This window comes from Rhinatrema bivittatum, unplaced genomic scaffold (assembly GCF_901001135.1).
Source record: "Rhinatrema bivittatum unplaced genomic scaffold, aRhiBiv1.1, whole genome shotgun sequence".
NCBI lineage: Eukaryota > Metazoa > Chordata > Amphibia > Gymnophiona > Rhinatrematidae > Rhinatrema > Rhinatrema bivittatum.
Window position 1 is genome coordinate 80,001 of NW_021821028.1, and position 26,159 is coordinate 106,159.

At 46.0% G+C, this 26,159-nt stretch overlaps 1 protein-coding gene across 1 annotated transcript in view; it reads left to right on the forward strand.

The window, feature by feature from the left end:
• LOC115082378 (putative histone-lysine N-methyltransferase PRDM6) overlaps window positions 1-17,431 on the forward strand; it is a 25,844-nt gene extending 8,413 nt beyond the window's left edge. The window contains exons 3-4 of the mRNA XM_029586605.1: window positions 3,361-3,668; window positions 17,325-17,431. Of these exons, the coding sequence (XP_029442465.1) occupies window positions 3,361-3,668; window positions 17,325-17,360 (344 nt within the window). The 3' untranslated portion in view covers window positions 17,361-17,431. The remainder of the gene's footprint in view (window positions 1-3,360; window positions 3,669-17,324) is intronic.
• Window positions 17,432-26,159: the final 8,728 nt, after the last annotated feature.

Sequence of the window (26,159 nt, forward strand, 5' to 3'; positions counted from 1 at the left end):
TGTTTTTTTTTAGGGTTGGTTTCGTTAGAGAATGTGTGTGTGTGTGTTTTGGGGGGGGGGGGGGTGTCTTTGTAAGGTTTTCTATATCTGTGAGCTTATGGTGCTTGAAACGCGGCGTTGATGCGTTTCATCGTTTTCATAATGTAAAGGAAATCATTGTGCCAGTCGCCGTGAAGTGCTGTGGCAGGGATTTTTGTGCTGGCTGTGCGGGTCATTTGGTGGTGTTGGTGGCTTTCTGTATACGTGTGTGTGTGTGTGACACGGGGGTTTTAGGGTGTTCCATACACGTGGGCATGGTGTGTTAGTGAGTGTCTGTGTGTGTGATGAGTCGGTGCTGCTGTGTGGTACTTCTTGGAAGAAGTTAGGCAGTAATCACTAAGGAGGGCCATACTGCAGTATTTCTTTCTTTTTTTGATTTAAATGTCCTATTATCCGCATACATGCAACTTTGTTGTTCAGGGCGGATTACAGACTTAACATTCCTAAAAATATCAAAACAGACAGACAGCATAAAAACAATATACATACAATACAAACACTGACCTGGCAGCCTATCTCAGGGGGCAGCCGAGACTACAGACAAGCTGCTGTCCTGAGTACTTGGGGGTATTTTATTTTCCTTTACACGACCTCATTTCTACCCCAAAGGCAAAAGCAACTGCGGACTAGATCCCCCCCATCCTCGGGACGGTAGGGAAGGAAGTTGACCTGTGTGCGCCTTCGTCCCTCCCCGGGACGGCCAAGTGGCAGAGAAGAAACTCTAGAAAGGGCAGGGGGCTGCACGGGGCTTTCGTTCCCAAGGAAGGCAACTAAGAGAAAGAGCTCCGAGATTCAAAGGAAAGGATGTGGCTGCTCCTGGCATAGCAAAGCCGGGGCCGCTCTGCAGCCTGGAAATCCACCGTCTGCCCGGCTCGGAGGGGCCCTGCTTCCCACGGCGTGGAAGGTGCGGGACTCGGCCTGAGGTCGGGGGGAGAAGGGGGAGGGAGCCTCCAGTTTCTAGGCCCAAGTCTTCCGTACTCGCAGTGCTGGGAGGAAAGGAGAGGAGGAACCGGCGATTTGCATTTTACAGCTACAGATCTGAGGCTCCGGGAGGCTGGAAGGTTACCTTTAGTTTAAGGAGAACCTTACAAGCCTGGTAAAGGATTCCAAACCAGGGAGACATCTAGGGGTCCTAACAAATTACATGTGAATCGGCCTCTTCCGAAAGTATTTCGACGGGGCTTCTATTATTATTATTAGTGAGACAAAACCATCATCAGCTCTTCTCCCCAGCCTTTCCCCGGTGCCCCTCGGCTCCTTTTGGTCGGGGGAGACCTTAGTTCAGCTCCCCTGGACAGACAGCAGCAGTTTGAGCCCCCAGGAGGACCAAGGCTTCCGAGTTATCGAGACAAGAGCTGAGAGCAAGAGCTATGGCCCTGGCAAATCTTCGCGGTCAGTGTAAGGGGCCGACCAGCGGCAGCCCTTGTCTCCAGCCACCGGCACAGCCCAGCGGAGAGAGAGAGGAGCAGGAGGCGAGCCCGACTCTCAGCTGGTCGGGAGACAGCAGCTAAAGAGACTCCCTCCTTGGAGGAAGTACAAGGTTGTGTGCATCACAAATAAAATACAATGCAAGTCTGGGAGGGCTCCGAGCTCTTCTTCTTACAGTTTCCATAACAAAATATTCATTAGTAGTTTGGACACATTTTTTGGGGGAAAAAAATAAACGTATTAGTATTATTCCAATGACCTTGCTTCGACTACCACGGAAACGAAACAAAAAAAAAAGTTTAACCTTTCATAATTCACAGCAACAGCCAGAAAGAAAGGCGTCTTGGTGCTAGGGGAGTAAACGTGCAGTGTGGGAATGGCCAGAGCGCTGGGTGCAAGCGGCCCGGGACCTTCTGCCCGGTATCCGAGCCTCCTGCAGGGGACTGGGAAGCCCCGCTGGCAATAAGCCCCGCCCCGTTTTCTCCCTGCTCCCCGAGGAGCGCCTTCGCCTGCCCGGAACCTCTGCCCGGCAGTGCTTGGCGGTGGAGGAGGAAGGGGGGACAGGGAGACTGCCAGGGGATGAGCCTTTCGGTATCCGCGGGGGGCGCCTGCCCGTGTTAGTTAGCGGGACTCGGAAGCATTGACTCAAGCAGGCTGGCGTTTTGTATTGGGGGGGTTTGACTCTTGGGAAGGGGCTGCTTCTCCCCTTCCGTCCTCTGATGCGCTTTCCAGCACTGTGGCTCCTGATACTTCTGAAAGGTTCCCGCCGCCTCTGTGCCCGGCGGGGGATGCCATCGGGGAAAGCGCTCAGCCAGAGGGAGGGTGGCCTAGGGCTTACAGCAAGGGGGCTGCGAATCAGGGAAAGCGGGGGCGAGGGAGGGGGGGGGGGGGCGAGTCCCATCTCACTTCTCCCCTCACCGTCCTTCTGTCTTTGGGCAAGTCACTTCCTTTCCCGCCGCCTCACTTGCCCACTTAGACTATGAGTTCTTTACAGAGGGGACAGGAAAAAATGTTCCAAAAGGCTTTGAGGTACGATTGGAAAAGGTGGTCCAGAAATGCAAAGTTATTCCTGAATGAATGTTGAGGCAGGCTTTGGGTTATTTCGCATCACATTATTTCTACAGCTTCTAACAGGAGGCCCCAGCCCTGATTTTGCTGATTTTGTGCCGTGGCCTTACCGGAAGGGAAGACGTGATGGGACGTAGCATAGTTATTTTAACAGGCCAGACACACGTTAAAGTCCGAACGTCTTAAAGAGTTGGATGATAATTTTGGCGTATTTTAGGGGGATTATTATTTTAGGAAATTTGACCTGAATGGGCGGGAAAACGTGTCTAGGGGTTACACGTTGAATGTCGCCTGCATCTGATTGACCCTCCTAACTCTTGATGGGGCCACTGTTGGCAAATGTATATATAAAAGATAGGTGGAATTTAATTTGAAACTGGCCACACCCTTTATAATTTAAACTGCGCGTCTCCCCCCCTTTCTTTTCATATTTGGATCCCGGTTACTCCTCGGTACTATCATAGCCTAGAGATAGTCTTTCCCCATTGCTTATCCCCCAACCCAGGGCAGGGAACACGGAACTGGTCCTGCTTGCCACCCTCTTCACCCTTTCTAGTGCCACATGAGACACGTAGCAGAGTTTTTATCCACTTTTTCTTTTGTCTTCTTTTTCCTTTTTTTTTTTTTTCTAATCCCGTAATAGGCCACATAGACGCCAGCCCCCGAACCCCCCCCTCTCCGGGCAATCCCTCTCTCCGCCCCCTGCCGTCCCAGCTCCCTGTTCGGGCAGCGCCGCACGCCATAGCCCCGCCCCCCGCCCCTCCCCTCCCCTCCGTGGCTCCGCCCCGCCTCTGACTCCACCCCTCCCTCTCCTTCTCTCCACAGGCTGTGACATGTGCGCCGACAACCGCGACGGCGAGTGCCCCATGCACGGGCCCCTGCACTCGCTGCGCCGCCTGGTGGGCACCAGCAGCAGCGCGGCCGCCGCGCCCCCGCCCGAGATCCCCGAGTGGCTGCGGGACCTGCCGCGGGAGGTCTGCCTCTGCACCAGCACCGTGCCGGGCCTGGCCTACGGCATCTGCGCCGCCCAGCGGATCCAGCAGGGCACGTGGATCGGCCCCTTCCAGGGCGTGGTGCTGCCGCCGGAGAAGGTGCAGGCCGGAGCCGTCAGGAACACGCAGCACCTCTGGGAGGTAAGTGCCCGTTCAGAGCACCCGCTGCTCACCAACGTGCCTCCAGGGCTTCAAGATGTGCTAAAAGGTTTGTCGTCCCCCCCCCACAAATGTCTTTGCAGGGTGCATCTGAAGAAAATGCCGAAAACTCTAATTCTAGATTGACAACCACTTACTTTAAAAAATGATTTTAAACGAATGACAATAGGCGTCTGTGCCCAAGGCTGGCCTGATCTGTTCTTGCAACCCCAATCGGCGGCAGCCCAGTGTGCAGAAACTGTTGCCCAGTCTGGATGTGGGCCCCGTTTAGCCCCACGAAATGCCCGATTTCGCTTCCCTCCGACCCTGTCAAGAGATGATCATCACCGAGCTTCACAAGCAGAGCTCCAGACAGGCCTAGAAAGCAACAAAAATCTTCAAAGAAACAAATATCGTCGTGCAGTACTTATCTAGAAAAGGCTAGATAAGTATTCCACAAGTTTTGTTTCTTTGAATACTTATCTAGCCTTTACCTAGATAAGTACTGCACGATTTTTTTTCTTAGAAGATTTGAGACTTTATAAGTTTACAAACTCATAAAAAAAATCTCTGAAAGTTTTTTTTTTCCCTGATGGCAGTGAAAGCTGGAGATTTAAGCACTGATGAATCTTGAAATCTCTGTGCGGGCTGTTTCAGGTTTTCCCTTTCACATAGATTGTGTGCAGCTTGGTTGGGTATTTTGGATTTTGTGAAATTTTGCAATTTTTGAATCAGTGTTTTTGTATGTATTGTTTTTGATCTGTTCAGGAGGGAATTTTTAGATAAGACAGTGGCATTAGTTAATCGTTTGGTGTTATTGCCCATCTGAAGTGACACAAAAAAACCAAACAAAATTGTGTTTCATGTTATTGTGTCCTTTTAGCTTGCACTATTAGTACAATATGCACATTGTAAAGAAGTTCACATTCTGTAAAATTATGGCACATGTTAAATGGGAACGAAGAAAGAAAATGACACACACAAGAAAATAAAATGCTAAACCCCAAACAAAACCTTTATTTCCTGTGTACACTGTTAATCATTCATGCTTATCTACAACCTCTATGATAACCCTCTTAGAGCCTTATTCAGTAAAGTTTCATCTTCTATGGGCACAAAATAGGATAGTGTTCATAAATAAAGGCCTATAATCTCTCGTGCCTTGCTGTCGCTCACCTCCATCCTTTTCCTTCTCTCTTAATCTCTCATGTCTTGTTTCTCATCTTCTCCCAGCTTTCACTGCTGGCACCTTCCTCTTTCTCAGCCTCCATCTCCCCATTCACCCTCTCCAGCCTCCATTTTCCCACCTTCTTCTCTCACTGTTTACCTTCTTTTGCAGCCTGCCCCTACCCCTCTCTGATCTTCTCTGTCCTGCCTGGAAGCTGAAAAGTGGGCCATGGGGGGACACTAACGGAGCCTGTGCTGAATGCGCCAGCGGTTCCCTTGCCTTCCTTTCTGAAAGATGCACACTTAGCTTTCTAAACCTGAAGCGCACGCCGCTGTGCGGGCAGAGGACTGGCTGCAGGGAGCCTGAGTGTACAGTTCGTCAGTGTCCCCGAGGGGCACCCCCTGATGCCGCTGTGTTCCTAGGGACTGGGAAAGAAGACGAGGAAGGGCAGCAGACTTCCACTGCCTGGGCCCATGACCCCAGCACGGGAGCTGGAAGACCCATGGGGCATTCTGGAGTTCTGGGAGGTGGAAACAGAGAAGGAGGCAGCATGGATAATACATAAGATTTGAACTAACTGCATTTTTCTCCCCTCCCATCTCTTCCACTCTTCTTCTGTTCCTGTTCCACTTCTCCTTCCCATCTTTGTCTATAATCTGTCTATACATTTATTTAAATAAATGTATGTGTGGCCCGTTCAAACAAGTGCTCCTGGTGAATTACAACCCTACATTTCATTACTTTGATTTCTCCCCGGGCAGTGTTGGAGAGCCTAGTGTTGGGAGTACGGGGGGGGGGGGGGGGGGGGGTCAGTCCTGCAGGGAAAAAGGGAAGAATGGATGTTGGGGTAGGTCTGACAAAGTTTAGAGCAGTAAAGACAGGCTCCCACCCCTCAGATCAAAGCTGAGGAAGGAGGCTTTGTTAAATGGTCTCTCTGGGAGCTGAGCACCCACGAAAATATTTCTCAGCTGCTCAAACCCCAGAGTACCCCCCATAGTCAGCCCCTGCATATTCTAACTGTAAATATGTGCCTAAAATATAGTTAGGGACAGGAACAGCTGTACATTTGGTGGAGCTTTCTATTACCTGATCCTTGTTTGTGGTTAACGTTCATTGTTCATAAATTACCATTAGGAGCATCTCATTTAAATCAATGGAAGTGCCTGTTAGCATTGCTGTGTGTGTCCATCTGTTTATCCTTCCAAGTGCACATGTAAGCCAGGCTGTACGTGAAGAGGTTTTTGATGACATTGGAGATGAGAGACTCTCGCTCTGGTAACTTCTGGGCTAAACTGATAATTTGCAACCCCCGAGAGTGTTTGTTATGTGATCGTAATGTTTGTTGATTTTGTTGTTTTATTTGTTCATGTCTTTGGTGCATGTTTGATGTGATTTTATTTTATGATTCAAGCTTGTACACTGCTTTGGGCAGTTTTTTTTATTGAAAAAATAAATGGAGAAGTGGGATTTTTGTAAGTTAAATAAATACACTGCCAAATATTGGACAGTTGTCATTTCCCACTGGAAACACTAGGAAACCTGCCTCAGTTATGCACATGCCCGGCTATTTTTGGATAACATTACAATGCCGCTTTGTGTAGTTCGGCATGAAGTACTGCTCGTCCATCCCTTCCTCTGTCTCCCCTGATCTAAGCTTTCGATGCACAGCAGGTCAGAGTCTATTAAACAGCGTTCCATTACCTCACTACTTGTTTTGACACCTCTCTGGGTACTCATGAGAAATTATAAAGTTATTTTTTTAGCTAAAGGCCAACATCATTTTTTTTTCTTTGTAGGAGAGAGGGATTGAGGGAGGAAGGGAGATCAGTGCTTTGGAAAGCCAAAATAATTAGTCACTTTTGCTATTTCATGTCCCAGGTCTATCAGACCCGGCATTTTCTCTCTACAATAAACCTTGATTTGTTTAAAATAAAAACAGTACAGGGTGTATTGAGTAAATATTCTCCTTGGTAACTGATGTGCGTATGCCAATGATGCTAAAAAGTACGATAAAAGCAAATGCTGGTAATTTTCATTTTGAAGTAATGGGAACAAGCCTGCCCCAAATATTTCTGCAAAGAAAACAGAAATGTTCTCAGCAATTAGGCATTATTGATGAGAGTTGAGATAATGCACCCCTCCCCCACACAATGTGTTTGCTAATAAAGAACTGAAAAGGTCCAACCTATATGAAAACATTATCTCAAATATTAATGTGTCTTTATTCCCCGGAGATAAATTAATCTAGCTGCGCATGGTTTCCCCTTTCTGCTTAACATCAGACTTTAATAAGAGTAGACCTGAGGAATGTGCACGCACAGGACACGTAGAGTTTGATGGGAAACTAATCTGGGAATTTAAAAAGGGAACCGGTTATGGTAATTTTGAAGTTTTTCAGCTTCTGAAGTTCTTTTAGCTGTGAAACTGAAAATAAAAAAAAAATACGAACAAAAAACTCTTCTGCAGTAAAAGTTGACGGCATATTTTTCCAAACTTATTGTGAGAGCCATATATACAGTAGGGCAGTTCACATGCAACATGTTGGCAATACCAGTGCCACAGTAAGGATTGGGTCTAGCAGTTGCCTTTATAGCGGTGGCTTCTGTTCTCCTTCTTTCGTCTGTAATCTGAATGAGAAATGTTCTGAAGGCTTAATCTTTTTTTTTTTTTTTTTTCCTCCGATTGGCTAGTGTAGGGGGCTATTAAAACCCAGCAAATGCCCATTTATCCATAAGAGGGCAGCTTGTCTGTTGAATTTGCAGCGCCTACAAATAAAACGCCAGATTGCTTTTTTTTTTGGAAAAGAGATTGTCCGCATCCAGTGGCGACAATGGTTGACAAGTCAGGCTTTTTATGGTTTAGGGTGCCCTGGTGGGTAAGGAGTCATCGACTTGGCTGTGAACCTAAACTGCCAGGAAATTGCCTCCAGGTTAGCCGTGTTGTCTATTCTGACCTGTTCCTTTGCTGCCTTGCTTGTGTCGACCTCTTCTGATCATGAGAACACTGCCCCCCCTCTCCCCTTCGATGCCACTGGACAGAGCGGCCTCTACCGAAATATAGTCGGGCCTGTGGTAGCCACGCAGGTCAGAGCCCATGCTCTGCCGAGGGTCTACTGTTGAATAAAATGTCCCTGACTTGGTTGTGCCATAACCTTTTGGATGTGCTCTCGCTTTTTGCTCACAGTGCTCCCAAAAAAGCTGTTCAAGGAATGTATTGTTTATTCAATAGAAAGGGATCATCATATATATTTTTTGTTTAGTGGCCTTTATTGCTGCTAATAGTGAGAACATCTTGATGTGAATATACATAAGAAGGGGGACAAAGCTGATAGCAATGCTAACATCATTATTATATTTTTCAGTAATAAGCAAATACAATTGATAGAACTGAATGAAAAAACCCTGCTTGCTAACCTGTATTTCCTCAGGACAGTGTGTGTAACACCAGGACTACCCTTGTTGGCCTTTGTGCGTGGGAAGGGATATCCTGGTGTTAATGTGATCTGCATTTTGCTGCCGTGCATTACTGGATTCTGCAGATACACTTTGGGAAATCTCAGCCACAGTTCTCATTTGCTTAAGCGCTTGCTGCAGTATTTTTCAGACATGCAATCGGAAGCTCTTAGATGACAGGACTCGTCTTCGCCTAGCCTAAATGCGCAGAGCACTAGGAGATCGAAGGCTGTGGGCCACCGGTCTGCTAGAGGTAAAATGATGCTCCCCCAGCAAGTCATCGGGCAGTACCCTGGACTGCTTGTTAGCTCTGTTTCAAATATGTCATCATGCACATTAAAGCTCTTTTTGACCTTAAAATATAAACCCTGGGGTTATAGATACGGTCTTAACATAGGCATTGCAGCAGCTTGCTCAAGTTGCCTTTGACATTATTTAAGAAAGAGAGTGGCATTCACCAAGCGAAGCGTGACGTCTTTCAAATTTGTAGTGGATTAAGTGAAATGTTTTTCTTTTTTTTTTAGACTTTTTTGTAATAAGTGAGATTGCATGGAAGCATTCTGGCTTTAGAGTCTGCGACTGAATCAGCGCTGCTCACACTGGTGCGTTTTCTCAGTAGCATTTATTTCCTTGCATCCTGATTTCCTGTTTGACAGATTTCTTATTTTAGGGCTTGTATCGCAAGGGCAGCTTCTGTATCCCAGATCTTGGCATAGGTTGATTTGTGTGTGCTGGTGGCTTGCGGACACCTTTAGTCTTTGTTCTTTGACTGAGGGACGTTTTCACTCCATGACAGGCCATGCCTCATTTTCCATGGGTTGTTTTTTTTTTTTTTTTAATGTTTCTTGTTGTAAAAGCCAAAAACCAGACAAATGAAATTTAAGTTGTGAACGCACACTTTCTGCCTATAAAGTTTCACATGTATCTGTTGACAAAAAATATAAGGAGTCACAGAAAAGATTCTTTAATCTCAGCATGAAACGCTGAATAAATGTCAGCGTGATCCTTGCCTCAGCATCTTATGTAAAGCCTTTCTCCGCGCCGGAGAAAGTATGTTTACCAACCCAAAGTTTTGTCAGTTATAAATTTCTGCCCTTGTTCCATGTTTTTTACCCAAGGGAAGGAAAAGAGAAAGAGAGAGAGAGGCAGAGTGGAGGAAAAGTCCCAGGAATACTGAAAACATGCCGCCTGCCTGATAACGATAGTGTGTCCTGAGCTGCCGATCGTATTTGCATTTACAGTAATAACGGACGAGAAAGTTAGAGACAAATAACGAGCTAACCTTGAGAAGGCCAGAAAGTGTACGGTTTTCTTGCATTTTCCTTTCTTATTTTGCATCCTGAACGGTAATGTTTCATGGCTTCCCCGTGTTGCCTGAGGATTCAGTTCAAACAATTAGGACCTCTAAATGACTCACTCAGTGTGTTTATCACACCAGTCAGAGACCTGGTCTGTCATCTGCTTCCCTTTTAAGTGTTCGCCACCTTTTTTTTTCTCTCTTCTCCCCCCCCCCCCCCCCAGATAAGTTACAGAATTCCATTATCCAAATTGTTATACATGCGTGACAGAGGTTGACCTTTAGTCATGTCAATCCTTTTTGTGTAGGCCTCAGGCTCCAGCCTAATGGCTCAAAGCCTGATTTACTCACTGTAATAAGGGCAGGAGGTCAAGCAATTGTCAGCCTGCCTCTGCCTACTCTTCTCGGAGCCTGCTTGAAGGCTGTTAACACAAAGCTTTTCAAAGTGAATTTACAACCAGCGCCACTGACAGAGGCCAATCAGTGCACCATAAATGTCAGGTTAGTGAGATTGAGCAGTAAGTAAAGCACTGACAGCGGACTATGGGGCGAAATCAATCGCTTAAGGTTTAACCAAGAGTAGCAATGTCGGGGTGGAGCAGCCAAGGATACCGGTGCAAGTTTCTTTGCGGAGGGCAGCAGGTTTAGCTGTGGCGTCTGGCATGGCCCTTGCCCTCCTGGCCCTGCACCACTCTCCACGCCCCTGACGGGAGCCACGAGCACAGAGTTTAAGCATTTCCCCGTGCACTGCGGTATTTTGATAAAGAAAGATGCGTAGCCGCAGGCTTCCTAACTGTGTGTAAAAGAGAAGGGGAGAGGTGCAGAGGAAAGGGAAACCCGGGGCCGTACCAGTGTTATAATATTCATTTTGTTAAAACTAAGAGACTGTAGTTTAGTTGTTGGGATATATATATTTTTTTTTTTAACTAAAATGAGTTGCAGGGGTTTCAAAACCCTTTAATCAGCAACAGAGGCATATCCGTACTGTGCCAGTCTTCGTGCTGCAGGACATGGCTGGAAGTCAGCAGCAGTGAGTGATCGGGCACCACAGATCTGAATATCCATGAGATTTAGTTACCTGCAAGACTTGACTGTCTTCATCATTTTTTTTTTTTTTCCTGCACAATGACAGCTTGGACACCGGCTCATTTAGCTTTGAAGGCATCAGCATTAAAGCACGGGCATCCATTAAAACGCTGTATGCACAGATTTATAAATTAGGCAATTTCCCTGATTATCACCATCATTTACGGAATTGATTGTCTCGGTGTGGTATAGACAGGTCTCAGCCAAGGACCACTGACATCAGGCGTGCTGCGGAGAGGAGAGCGCCCACGGTCGTTGCTCATTACAGGGGGGGACGGGACGACACTGTTCCCCCGTCCATCTCAAGGTCATCACGTATTGAAATCAGCCTCCCTGCGTGTGCAGAGTCAGAGCCCCCCCCTCCCCAACTCGGGAAGGAGGAGCCCCGGAAGATAGGTTTCTAGTTAAAGTTCAAAGTCAGAACCCCAAAATATTGTCTCATGCCGTTCACCCCATATTTTGTTCTTTGGTGCTGCAGATGTTATACATATTTATTTGAAGCGTGATGCCAGAGTCAATAGCTAGCTTTTTATTTTATTGCTTCACAATGTTCTAATTAACAGACAGATAAACTGCATGCATGGTGTACTTCCAGAGACGGAGGGCAGCCCAGGCAACTAGGATCTCCAGGGCCTAGCCGTGCAAGGTATGGACCAGCTAGGGCTCCGCTTAATCTGGCCGGATCTAATCTCACATGACAGATTCCCCTCCCCTGGCACATTAGAAGTCATGGTAGGCCGAGGGAATGGAACGAAGGTGAAGATATTGAAAAAAAAATGGACTTACTTAAGAGTGGAGGGGGGGGGGGGGGGGGGAATCGGTAAGCTGAAAACGGAGAACTACTTTCTGAGGAGGAAGGATATAGACGGAAAGTTAGACCTTTTTTTTTTTTCTGTTGTATCGTGCCAACCCCAAAAAAATAGAACGCTCACATAGAATATATTGGTGACGGTTTTAGAATTTTTCTGTGAGGAGACAGATGAATTGTGGCAGAATCCATAGTGTTCGTGTGCAGTAAGGCTGCCAAGCAAACAACTTCCCCTGGCCTTCCCCCTCGCCCGCAGCATTTGATGATAACGGCGCCGGTCGGGGCTTTTCCTGTTCATCTTCACCTTTGCTCAGTCCAGTGCACACTGACAGCATAGAACAGGTCAGTACAGTATTCAAGGAGCTCTCTAAAATCCTATTTTTTTTTTTTTGTGATCTTACTGGTGGATAAAATACAAAAAAAGAAGAATTTGTATTAACGTTTTTTGATCTTCCTTCGGCGGGAGGAGAAGTTGTCTCTTTCCAGGCGCAGTCATGACAGTGACAAAGATAAGACGCTGAAAAAAACAAAACCAACCACCAAGCAAAATCGATCACAGCAGTTGTAAACAGGGGCCAGCGCGAGGCTTCTGGCTGCCCTGTGCAACTTCAAAACTTGGCATCCCAGTGGATGATGACGACGACGATGCCTCCCCTCCTCTTGCGCCGTGCTGGCCGTTGCTCAGCTTCTCCCTGCCCCCCCCCCCCCCCCGCCACTGCTGCCGCTGGGCCTCCGCCGTTGCTCACGCCGGCTCCTCAGGCGCGCGCGCGGGGAGAATACGAGGTGCCTGAGCTCAGGACGGTGAGCTACCACCTGTCCCCGTCCCCCCTCCCCACCACCATCTCTTCCCTTTACCTCGGTGGTGTGGCCGGGAGGGGGGGGGGAGGAGGTGGGCGTGTGGCACGGCAGAGGGTTTGATTACGTTGCCGCCTGAAGCCCGACCCATGGCTGAGCAGCTTGGCAGTGAGAGGGTAGGGAGCTGGGGGGGGGGGAGCAGGAGGGAAGCGCTGGGTGAGTGCCGGTTAGGTGGGGGCTGGGGGCGGGGGGGAGAGGGTGATTTTGCCAGCCCTTGCAGTTTGCCAGAAACTCTACGTGGCAGATTAAGACAGCTAGAATTGTAAAATAATGTAAAGCTGCCAATGCCATAGACTCGGATATTAAATTTGAAAATAAAGAACCCCTCACGTTTTTAACCTTGCTTGCTCCTCTCCTTTCATCCTCTGGCTTCTCCCCCTGACTCTGGTCCCTCTTTTTTTTCCACTTTACTTTTCCTTCTGTGATGCAGCCTCCTTTCCCACCTCTCCTCCTCCCTCCAGCTGTCACTGTTTCTCCTCTCCTTTCTCTTCCGTTCAGGCTGATTGCAGCATCGGCGGGTGAAAGATGGGCGCTCATGATTGAGCACCTGCTTTGCTAACGCGCACCCATCCACCTTTCCCGGGCCCACGATGCGGTAGGCAGGTGAGCCGCTGCATTAAAGAGGAGGCGCTAGGTGAAACTGTGCGCCCAGCAGAAGGGACTGTGCGGGGTTAGGAAAATGGATGCTCAGCCTTAGGAGTGTCTGTTTTTCTAAGCTGACCGCAGGGAAGACATTTTTTTTTTTTTTAGTTTCCACAATATTAAGTCAGAGGAAGTACAGAAAAGCAGTATTTTCTGTTTTTCTGTTAAGTCTTGAGGAGCCCCTAAATTTATCGCCTGCTCCGGGGCAGGCCTTAATTTTCGGGAGTATGAATGTGCGCGTTGGGTGCTCTTTTTTTTTTTTTTGCAAGGGTGAGAAATAGCTAATAGCCTCAGCAACATGAATCTACAGGTGACGAGAAGCTTCTGAGATTGCAATAGTTAGAGAGCAGAGCGAAAAAGCAAGTTATGGGGGAGGAAAGGCAGAAAGGGCTACAGTTTGTTAAACCTTTCTCTCTGCTTGTAATGACTGTGAGTGGCAGAGGGAAGAGAAGAAGGGGCATCTGTGAATTAGCAGTTATAATGTTTCTTCATTCTCCCGATGCAGGAGGAACTTAAACCCGCTCCCTAAGCCGTGGGAACAACACTCAGGCCGATACAGTACAGTGCATTCCGGCGGAGCACACTGTTAACCCGCGTTTGGACGCGCGTTTTCGACGCCCTAGCTTTACCCCTAGCTTTACCCCTTATTCAATAAGGGGTAATAACGCATCAAAAATGCGCGTCCAACCCCCGCGAAACTAATAGCGCCCGCAACATGCAAATGCATGTTGATGGCCCTATTAGTTATTCCCGCGCGATTCAGTAAGTAAAATGTGCAGCCAAGCCACACATTTTACTTTCAGAAATTAACGCCTACCCAAAGGTAGGCGTTAATTTCTGCTGGCACTGGGAAAGTGCACAGAAAAGCAGTAAAAACTGCTTTTCTGTAACCCTCCAACTTAATATCATGGCGATATTAAGTTGGAGGTCTCAAAAGTTAAAAATAATAAAAAAAAAATAAATTTGAAATCGACCCGCATCTCGCGGGTTGAAAACCGGACATTCAATTTTGCCGGCGTCCGGTTTCCGAACCTGTGGCTGTCAGCGGGCTCGAGAACCGACGCCGGCAAAATTGAGCCTCGGCTGTCAAACTCGCTGACAGCCACCGCTCCTGTCAAAAAAGAGGCGCTAGGGACGCGCTAGTGTCCCTAGCGCCTCTTTTTACTGAAGGCCCTAATTTGAATATTTTTTTTTACTGAATCGCGCGCACAGGAGAGTGGCCTGTGCGAGCTCTCCCGCGACTTTTACTGTATCGGCCTGATAGGACGGTAGCACTCAGGTCCTCAGAGGTGTAGACTCAAAGCAAGTCAAATCACTTATACCCGCCCCCCCAAATAAACTTTGAAACACAAAAATAAACCAATGCATGAAGAAAAGCAGTACTACTTGGTGTGTCTGTTTATTTGTGCATATAAAAGATGTGAACTACTAAATCTGAAGAGGAGCCCAGTCCCTGTTTCCACACGAGCACACAAATCAAACCAAAAAGAGGAACGGGATCAACTGACTTCTGATTTCCTCTTTTATATGCACATAATGCAAATTCTTGTTTGCACTGGTAGCGTACGAGGTGCAAATCGGCCAGCAAGATTGGCTAAGTGGCAACATTTATAATCCTATGCCTGTCATGTTAAAAGAAATATTTTTAGAACAGTGTTTTTTGAAATCTTCATTTCTGAATGTATTAAAAACATTGATCTTGTGTTGCATTAGGACAGGGGTGCTCCAACCGGTCCTACGGGCCCCCCTAGCCAGTTGGGTTTTCAGGATGTCTCCAATGAATATGCATGAGGAATATTTTGCATACACAGGAGGTGGCGCAGGCAGATAAATCTCGTGCATGTTCAGTACGGATGTCCTGAAAACCCCACTAGCTGGAGGGGCCTGTAGGACCGGTTAGAGCGTCCCTGCATTAGAACCCCGTAGTATTTTGGAGAAGAGCAAGTCCCTGGCTGGTTCATTAATTGTTTCAAGGAGAAGTCTATTCTTAAAAGTGGCTTTCTCTTATGTGATACAAGAATGCCAAGGTAAGACCAGAAATGTGCTGGCTGTGAATCCTTACTCTGCACTGCAGTGTTTTGGTGTCCTCATGCCTGCGTCTCATTATCATAATATTTCAGTAGGTGGTTTGCTCCTAATGCAAGTTAAGTGTTTTTAATGCATTAAAAAATAAGGATTAAAAAATGCTGTTCTAAAAATATTGCTTCTTCTAACAGGGGTGATATTTAAAGACTGGCATATGATTATAATTGGTGCCACGTAGCCAAGGCTGCTGGCAGATTTGCACCTCGTATGCCACCAGTTCAAACAAGAATTTGAGTCAACTGTATTATGTGCATGTATAAGAGGAAATGCGAACTCAATTGATTCTGTTCCTCTTTTTGATTTGATTCATACAAAAGATGTGACAAGAAAGTGATTGCAAGCACCGATAGTTCTTTGAGTTTGTGTGGCTGACAGGACCTATTATTATTATTATTTTTTTGCTGTGGCTACTGCTGCTCTTTGCCCTCTCTGCCCGCTGCCACCCTGTGTGTGCGCACCCAGTAGCGCTGCCCTGTATTGCATGTAGTGCCACAAATTCCTTCACACTCCCTGCGTCCAGTTCGCAAAATGAAGTAAATTAACAATTTTGGATGAACCAGCCACCACTCCCGGGAGTTTTAAATTCTGATACTGGTGGAATCATGTTTGATCTGAGGCTCAGGGGAAATGTGGGGTAAGTTGTTTACCCCGCAGCATCTTGGAAATAACATTTTAAAATTGGGTCAGAGTGGGAGTCGCTGCCTGTAACCAGGGGAGGTTCTATAATGAGGCAGGGTGAGGCGGCCGCTTCAGGCGGCAAACTTTGGAAGTGGCAAACACTGCCCCCCCCCCCAAAAAAAAAAAAACCTCCTCTAGTGGCTGCCTCACCCTGCCGTCAAAACAAGAAAGGACCCGCGGGCATTCTGTGCAATTGCGAAGCACAGGGCTGTGAGGGAGCGTGTCCCGCTCACGGCGAAGATGAAGGTCCCGCTGGCAGTGAAGATGAAGACTCCGGCATGCCGCGAGTGGAACTCAATCCTGCTTGTGGCTATAAGATGAAGGCCCCGGTGAGAGTAAGCGTGTGTAGGATGTGTGTGTGTGTGTGAGAGAGATTGCGAGCCTGGGGTGGTGGTGAGAGAGCGTGTGTGTCTGGTGGGGGCAGAGGGGGGCGCCAATTCATCCCTCGCCTCAGGCAGAGGATTGGGCTTGAGCCACCCCTGTTTGCAACATTAACTTTTTTTTTTGGGGGGGGGGAGGGGGTGGTTGGGGAGGTCCAGCGTTTTCCTGTTGTTCTTTTGGGTTTCCAGCTCTGTCGGACCCAGGGCTGGGATCCAGTCATGAGCGAGAATAGGCACCGAATGAGTAGGTAACCTTGACGGAATTGATGTAGGTCATAGAGATCCTAACACGGACCTTCACCCCTTAACTTGGTTTGCTAGGTTGAACGATGTTAAATGCTGGGAACATCGCTAAATCAAAAAAATAAAAAACTGGACTCTGTTCAAGAATAAACTGGAGCGGGTAGGTCTCCTGTTGCTGGTTCGATTAAAGAGAGTCAGGAAGGCACTGTGCCTACCCGCTCCAGTTTATTCTTGAACAGAGTCCGGTTTTTGATTTTTTTTTGATTTAGCGATGTTCCCAGCTTTTAACATCGTTCAACCTAGCAAACAAAGTTAAGGGGTGAAGGTCCGTGTTAGGATCTCTATGACCTACATCAATTAGGATCTCTGTGACCTATATCAGTTCCGTCAAGGTTAACTACTCATTCGGTGCCATGGTTGAGCTTCCTCCGTGGCTCCGTGCGGAATAGCCTCACCGCTGTTAAAGTTTTGTCCTGTGCCGCTGGCTACTCTTCAGAATCAACTGTGCATCATAACCTCAAACATTAAACTTGTGGATACTGTGGTCCCCCTGGCGCAGCCCTGATGCGAAACACGGCCGTGTTGGGGGTCCTTTGATTACATACATATTACAATTGATGTATGAGTGGAGTATTATGCACAACTGATGTGTGCGTATGTAAAATAAAAAGTCTTTGCTGTTAATTGTTATTGCCCAGTATATTATTTGCCACACATTATTTTTGTTGCTATTCTTCTATATGTGTGTGCTGTTTACTCCGCTCTTCCTCTGTGCCTCTGTGTTATTTGCCAGACTCCCAACATTAACCTGTCGGGTAAAGGACTGAAGTTGGACAATAGGATAATGCCCTCCGCACCCTTTATGTGAGCTCCTCTCCTGCTAGCTACAGTGCAATCTTTTTTTTTCTTCTAAGAATGCATGTGGAATTCCCAGACTTTACTATGAATTTTTTTTTTTTTTAAAGCAACAAAGAAAAACGGAGTGGAGCCGAATAGTTTAAACTTGGTACTCGGCTGCCAGGCTGTCAGCAGGAGTGATGGATGGGGTTTGTATGACGTTCTGATGCAGATCCATAGCAATCTGAAGTTTCTGAATGACCAGAGGGGCCGGTCCTGTGCCATCCGTAGCAGCTCAAGACTTTTAAATACAACTTGGAGTGACACGGGCCCGGGGAGGTTTAACAAAAAAAAAAAAAAAAAAAATCTCTCCAGACGTTTCGGTGTGGAAAATGCTTAACAAATGCAATGGCAGGGCTGAATGTAAGGCCTTTTCCATTTATCAATGCAAACCAAAGTGCTTACTGTTCCATAATTACATTAAAAGCCACACTGTAAGCTCTCTGGGAGTAGGGAAATACCTACAGTACCTCAATGTAACCTGCTTTGATGTACCAAAAAGCAGAATATAAAACAAACAAAAAAAATCAGATAATTGTTGACCTTCAATAAACAAATACTGTATAAAGTTGTACAAAATCTAACCTTTTGTACCTGAGGAAATAGAGGGTAAAGGGACTTGACCAGTGGTAGTGGGATTTGAATCCTGGTCTCCCTGCTTTCTAGCTCACTGCTCTAGCCATTAGGCTACTCCTCCACAGCATAGGGATACCTGGGTCATTAAATGGTCACCCCCATATACTGTTTTTCTCTATTCCCTCCCTGCCCTGCACAACCTACTCCACTCCCCCCCCCTCATTTATTCACACCCTGCCACCCCACACTGTTTACCCTCATTCCCCTCCCCACGCTGCTCACTCTTTTTTCTCCAGGCAGTTCTGTCCCAATTTCTCAGACAAACCTTTGCTCCTGTCCTTTTGCTTGTTGATGGAATGCCAGTAGCCTTAGTGGCGGGATAGGCGAGCTTGGTGCTTATTTTTCCTAGAAAAATTAGTGCCAGTACTGAGGTGTAGTGGTGTCCTCCTCCTCACCCTCTTGAGCATCAGCCTCCCCTCCCAGGGCTCTCCTTTCCTCTCACCCATGCTCTGTATCTTCTCTTTTGACTGCAGTCCCTGTGAGCTTCTTAGATACAGCACTCAGTGGGGCACGGAGTATGAGCGTGCCTGGGGACGTCCCAGATGCCGGTTTGTTGAGCTTCCTGATTGGTTGAGTGCTGTATAATGTGTATTTTGTTCTTCTTTCATGAGAAGTGCTTACTAGCATGGAGTATTTTCCCTCGTGCATGCCAGGTAACAGGTGTTTTGGTGAAGTTCAGTTCAAACTCACTTTTTATTTATTTTTTTTAAATTGTATAGATCACTTCTCAGGAAGGCGCGTTTTGTGCTCATCCGCCTAAATCTCTGACTGAGAAGCAGCCGTGCGCCACCACCCGCTGCATCCTGTGCCACTGGGCGTCCGAAACTAATGTCTCAAGGCCCCGCAGCCAGCACTGGGTTCGAGCTGGCTTCATTAAATGGGGCCAGAGCGAGGAATGAGACTGTGGATATTGCTCTTCCACTCTATAAGGCATTTGTCAGACCACGTTTGGAGTACCAGGGTTCAGTTTTGGGCACCCATCCTCAAAAAGATCTCCAAATGCAAGGCCCCTTTGCCTTACTGAAGACAAATCCTAGCCCCTAAAGCAGGGATGGTATAATCCTGTGCTCCCCCCTGCATTTGCAGTAGGTGGTTTCTGCCAACAGAGGGTACAGAAGGAGCTTGGTGGGGAAAGTTTTGAGTTTTTTTTCCCCTCAAAATGGCCGAGATGGAGGGTCAGGAGAGAGATCTTCCCTGAACGGTGAGGGTTGAGGAGTTTGTAAGATCGGCGTGAAGCGGTGTAACAGTATCCTGAGTAAATGTGTTTGGGGGAAGCACCCATTCAGAATAGCATTGTAACTGTGCTGTTATGCGAGGGCAGAGATGGCCTGGTTCTGAACCGACTTCGATTCCATCTAACTTGCCTGGAGATAGATATGAAATGTTTTGCCTGGACCAGGAAGCCCTCCCTGCTGGTCGTGATGTAGATAATAAGCCAGTGACAAGCATTGTTATAAACAATCTGTTCTCTAAATTAAAGGAGCAAGGGAAAAGGAGCAAACATATTGCTCGAATAGATGTACATGGACTTTTTTTTTTCTGTTTCTATTTGCTACATCAGCTCCCTCAAAATAATGCGAATCCCTTGGGAAAAGCCGAACTCTAAAGTTGGTGTAGTGTGAGATTACTCTTAGCGGTAGTGCGACTGGACTGTTTCCCCGCTGGGGAGCTAGCTTTCTGTATTTCTGTATCACTGGAGTAAACGTTTTTTGTGACTGTGGTGGGCCTCAGAATCCGCTTACACGAACATTAGAAAAGGAACCAAGAAGGGTCACTAAGCTAACAAAGGGGACTGGGCTTACATGTGATGAACGATTTACCAAACTGACCTTACTTATGTTAGAAAAACGGATTTTTAAGAGGATCTCACAGGAAATCTTTTTACTAAAGGAGCTGCAAATAGACCAAGAGAACTGATGTTCCCTCCCCCAGACACACGAGCAGAAGCCTGCTGTCTACCCTAGGTCTCTATCCCGCTGGCTGCCCCCTGATCTATAAACATAGGTCCTCTGGGACCGATCCCCCTTTCAATCCCGAGCCCAGCCGACTATTCCCTTTCTCCTACACCTGAACTGACTCTGCAAATCTTTGCTGACAGGAGGGAATGTCGATTCTTCCTCTGGTTTCATAGCTCTAAGAACATAAGTGCCGCACTGCTTCTGACAGTGGCCAGTCCAGGTCACTTGGAAGCTAATAGGAAAGTCCATTCCCTGGTACTCGCCTAATTTTTAGCAGTCATGCACATGCCCACGTGCCCGGTTTAGCGTGAGATTTCATCGGTGCTGAATCATCATTGGCCAGGTTGCTATTTAATGTGCAGACTGTGTGATAGTGGCCTTTAGTGACTTAGCCTCCATGCTTGGGTTTGATGACTTTGGGTCTGATTTACAAGACTTTTTCCCATTTTGTCTATTGAAAAAGCTTAGTAAATCAAATCCGTAATTACATGTGAGGGAAAAGTACTAATGTGGTCACTTTCATCAAATTTGAAGTTGGGAAGATTTTTTTTTTTAAACTGCTGCAGAATTGGCTTCATGTGCACAGCATGCATATTTTTTGGCCCTCCCTGGCGTTACCATTTAGAGAGAAGAAGAAAGCTGGGCTCAGTTAGAACCTTTTGGTCTTTTAGTCAAAACCAACTATGCAGTTAAGGCTACAGTTGAGACCTAACCTTGGTATGAGTCAGTAATTCATTTTTCATGCCCATTCTTTGGGTGTTCCCATCAGGTTCAATAAGACGAGATTCAAGTCCAAAGAGAAAAATAGAAAAAAACCCCAAAAACCCGTTGGCCCCGTGGGTAAGGCTGCCTCTAAGGGAGCCAATTACTGACAGTTGTGATGGTGGTTTTATTGATGTGGCTTCTGCCCACTGGTTCCCTCCACCTAGGTCACTAAGCAGCTGTCAGATTATAATGATTCTCTCAGTATGAATAGTGTTTGCTCTGGCATTATTACTGGACACCATTTCAGCCTCTTTAATCTCTTCCTTTCTTGAAGGTTGTTGTGAGGGCGATTTTTCAGAAAGAACTTTCAAAGTTTTTTTCCTAGTTCGGCGTGGCAGTTTTTTTCTGCTCCTTTGGGCTTCTAGCTCCTCCAGAAGCAGCCTCCCATGGGGGCGTTGGCATCAGGATCCTTCAGTGGCAGCTCCCTGGGTGGGAAGGGGGGGGGGGAGGGTTGTCCCCATTTTTTCTCCTTGCTCTTTCCGCTATATGACCCAGCCATCGCGACAGCAATTCCTCTGATGATACAGGTAAAGCATTGGTTTCTTCAGAGTTCAGCATATCCTGTGAATGTTTTATGGGCACACATGCACATCTTATTCCCAAGAGGTTGATCCCCTTTCTTGCTGGGACTGGGTTAGAAGTAATTGACCCGTGATATTCTTCCTTGGCCACAAAAGTTAACCATTTTCTCACTTTCTTTTACTTACGGTTCTCTCTCTCTCTCCAGTGAATTTCCATGGGAAATAAGGTCCCTTCGCCTTCCTTTCTTACCCAAAGTCTCCTTCTTCACAGCTTGATACATATTGCAGAAGCTACCTGTAGCCCTGAGACTGCCTGTTACTCTTGGTTAGACACGCAGTTACTAGCATTTCGCTGAGTCTGCTAGAGTTGATTTATTTTTAATTCTGATCTCAGGTTTTTATGTATTTATTTGCTTACTTATTGCATTACAGAAATCATAGAACTCATAGTTTACCCAAATTTATGGCTTAGAAAAAGTTCTGAGCAAATGGTATCCAGTGATTTTGGCAGGTAAAAATGATCCATCTTATATTACAAAAAGCACAACTGAGAGGCCTTTTGTATCTCCGAAAAGTCAAATAGGCTGGCTTTACATAAGTTTTTAGACTGGTTCTGTCTCCAGAATTGCATAATTTAGCCTCATTGTACTCTGCATGAACATCATCCCTTGCAAGACATTGCCAGCATCTGTAATTCAGTGGAAGAAGCCAACTGCTCATGCTTCAGCCATGATGCCAGCTTGAACCAAGGGCAGTCACTTCACTTGCCCCATCACTGCCTCAGAAGCACTTACATGACCCCCCACTAGATTGTCAGCCCTTCTTTCCAATAACTGCTGTGCATTTGGCAAGGAAACAGCCATTGCCTCATTTCACCTGTGCTTCTGGTCAGCTGCTGAGCTTTAAAAACACACAGCCACAGTATGGTTTTCCTCACAACCTGACTGCAGTACCTGCACCACACGCCTTTTCCGACATCCATCAGCTCAACCATTCAGGGCAGTACCACGTCTTGGAATGGGTAACCTGGCGGTTATTCCTAATAAAAATAGTAAGTACTAACATTTGTATCACTGTCGTATAGACATAACATTTTATGTAATAGTAATAGTTTGCAGGTAGTTGATCTGCCCTATCTTTCAAAAAAATGGAACTAGATTTGTAGCTAATGCAATGTTTATATTTATTATTGTATTGGCCTGAACATTTTCAGAACCTATCTTGTCTTATATTCACAGCCTAGAGCAGTGTTTTCCAAACCTGTCCCAAAGGCATCTCTAACTGGGTGGGTTTTCAGGATATCTGGCCTTCTCCCAGGCTTGGGCACAGGATTAGGTAGCACCTGCTGGCCACATTACGTTTTCTATTATATGGGGCCTGAATATTAGGAGGTTGTCTTCTAATCAGACTATCCTATATTCGGGCCAGTATGGCATGCAGTCCTGTCATAAATGTAGTGATGTGCTAAATTTCTTTCTTTCTCTCTCCATGTTTTCCCAAACAGACACAGGTGAAACAGAAATGTTCTTGTTGACGAGGGGCATTCACAGAATCTGCCACCTTCTGCAGGACAAGGAGCCCCACCTGGAGGGTAAGAAGTGGCTTTCGTGGCTGCTTGAGTGGCCAAGGGACACTGTGCCCAGGTGGTCATAATATGGCCTTTCATTTCACCCTCCCAATGAATATTTTTCCAAGTGTACGGATGATGGATTGTTTTCATACTGTGGAAGTCTCTTCTGAGTTGATTACATGAAGGAATGAGTAATGTGAGTGGTTTCTGTACCATCTTTATGGTAGGCACTAGGAGCATGTTTTGTGCTATCTTCCATGCTTCAGTCGTAAGGCTTTTTTTGTTTATGTTGTCATGGTAGTTTACATCTTATTCCTCTTCTGCTGCCATCAATTAGGGCTATGTACTAGTTTTTTGCAGAAAAGGTAGCTGTCTGTTTGACTGTTACCTCAGGATTTGCTGTTTGATTTTATGTTGCTATCTTTTCAACCCCTAAGTGTTATCACGTATCATTCTTTGCTTCTTGTTCTGTTCACACCTGACTGTTTTATAGGACTTTGATGTACATAATGATTGAAGGCTCATGTTTCCTGACAGTTTAAATTTCTTCTGTACTAAACATATTTTTATTTTCCTACCTGTAGAAAGAAATCTTCATGTTAAAGAGGCAGGAAGCAATAAAGAAACAGAAATCCTGTACACCACCCGGAAGCAGGTGATAGGGATGTTCAGCTGGAACGTTTTGGGGATTTTTTTTGGTTTATTCCTTTTTTATTATTCCCTTTGTTTTTTTTTCTGTTTTTTTTTTTCATTTTAGTGCGCACTAAATTGAGTTAACGCACACTAAATCACATAAGTGCACACTAATTTGATTTAGCTTGCACTAAAAACAACCCCCACCCCACAAAATCGCATCCCTAGCAGGTGACAAAAACATGTTAGAACACTTCTAGCATTTTAGTAGGCATTCTTGTATTTGGTATTTTCTGTTTAGTTCTGTAGCATTCATAACGATGTCTGTGTAAATTAATGAACAGCATGTTCAGAGGCGTACTAAGGGGGGGGTGAGGGGTGGTCCACCCTGGGTGACAACAGGGGGAGGGGTGCCACTCCCGCCAGCAGGAAGGTCCTGTGGTGGCGGTGCGCAGCAGTGACATACTGGTGGGGTTTCCACTCCTGCCAGCAGAAGCAAGGTCCTGTGGAAGAGGCCAGTGGATGAAGAAGAGGCCCAGCGGTGCCGCCGGTGTCTCCTGGAGCCGGCGGCAGAAGAAGAGGCCCTGCTGTGCAGCCAGCGGCTGAAAAAGCAAGAGACTGGCCCTGAGAGAGTAAGTGCCAGGGTATGAGAGGAGTGTGTGTGTGTATGAGAGGATGCCTGTGAGACAGTGAATGAGTGTGCTTGTGTGTGTGTGTATATATATATATATATATGAGAGGGTGCCTGTGTATGTAAGAGAGTGCCTGTGTGTGGGGGTGAGAGAGAGGAAGCATGTGTGTGCGAGTACATGGGTAAGACAGGAATCGTATGTGAGAGATACAGAGGAAGAGTGTGTGTGTTTGTGTGTATGTGTGAGAGAGAGACTGAGGAGAAATGTGTGTGTCTTTCTCTTTCACATACACACACACACACACACACACACACACATTCAAACTCTATGTCTCTCACCAAGCATGTATATGTGTGAGAGACAGAGGGAGCATATTTTGTTTGTGTCTCTGTGTTTGTGTGTGTGCCCCCAGTTCACAACAATCTCAGGGTGACAGGTATGGAGAGTGGGGGATTTTTAAAATCCTTATTAGTTTTAATTACTGGGTGTTATTTGATGTCTGCTGTTTTGAAATATTTTATCAATGTTTAGGACATTTTAAAAAATTTGTACAGGAGCTTCTAATTATTGAATATTATTCTATTCATCAGCAGTTTTGAAATGTATATTTTTTAGTATGGTTTTACTATTCTGATTGATTTATTTTTCTTGATTGTATTGTTTTGAGGAATAGTGATTTTCTGCTTTTCCATTGTTTCACTGCATACAGAATCTGGCTTATGGTTTCCAGTTCATTTTTTTTGTCTGCATGTGTGCGTGAGAGAGAGAGAGAGAGAGAGAGAGGAGGCATGTGTGTGTGTGTGAGAGACACAGAGGAAGCGTGTGTGTGTGAGAGAGATGGAGGAAGCATGTCTGTGTGTGAGAGAGACACAGAGGAAGTGTGTGTGTATGAGAGGTACAGAGAAAGTGTATATGTGTGTTTGTGTGTATGTGTCTCTCTCACACACACATGCTCCCTCTGTCTCTTTCCAAGCATGTATGTGTGTGTATGAGAGAGAGGGAGCATATTGTGTGTGTATGTGCATGCGTGCACATACACACGCAATATGCACGCAGTCTATAACAATCGTAGGATGACAGATATGGAGAGTGGAATATTTTAAAAATCTTTATTAGTTTTAATTATTGGGTGCTATTTGATGTGTCTGCTGTTTTGAAATATTTTATCGATGTTTAGGAAATTTTAAAAATATATATTTGGGGAGAGGAATGCCAAAGAAGTATTCGTTGAGGGTGCCAAATACTTTAGGTATGCCTCAGCATGGCAGCTGATAAGATTCATGAAGTTCAATTGAGAGGAAATCTTGCTGTAGCTACAAATATAATATGTAACTTAAAAAAATCTTGTGTGGGCTTATATTCTGTCAAAGTACTGAACTGTGGGTAGTGGGGTTTGTATTAGCTAAATTACTGGGGATCCTTTATATCCTTTTGATTCTCTGGTATTATTAGCATGTGGAAGGTTGCTATGACAGTGTGGGTTTGCGGGTATGAGGCATGACTAAGGGTGTGAGAAAGCAGATAAGGTGAAGGTAAGGGAAAAGTAGATTTAGTTTATGTTAGGAGAGATGGTATAGATTTTGCAGATGAGATTGTAGACATGAAGGCATGCCAGAGCACCCTTTGAAAGGTGAATACCATGATCCATGATGGGGAAAAGCAGCACTAGCCCTTTAAAAATAGATTTTGCTTGGAAAATGTAACCTGGTGTTTAAAAACAGGGAAATGTTGTTAGGGTTTTCTTGTTTGTGGTTTTGTGTCATACGGTAAAAGAAGTAGATTCATAGCAGTAGTTCTTTTGTATTGTTCCCAAGCATAAAAAAAGGTTTATAATTGTTAAAGTCACTCCCATGGCAAATAATCGGACATGTGCAACATATCCCTGCTTCTTCCCTCTTCCCTCCTCCCTCCCCCTTCCTCCCAGTTCTCGACCCTCCCCCCTCTCCCTTAGCTAGCCCTCTATCATTGTTCATTGTAATTTCCTCCTTTCACAGTTACTTGTAAACCGACATGATGTGTCCTACGAATGCCGGTATATAAAAGCTTATAAATAAATAAATATGCCAGCCTCCACCCAGAGTAAACGTATTTGTATTTTGAAGACCTCTATCGGTAAATAGGAGTGTACATATTTGGGTGAGTGGGTGGAATGGAAGATTTTAATGAAGCATGTATCATGGGTTTTCCT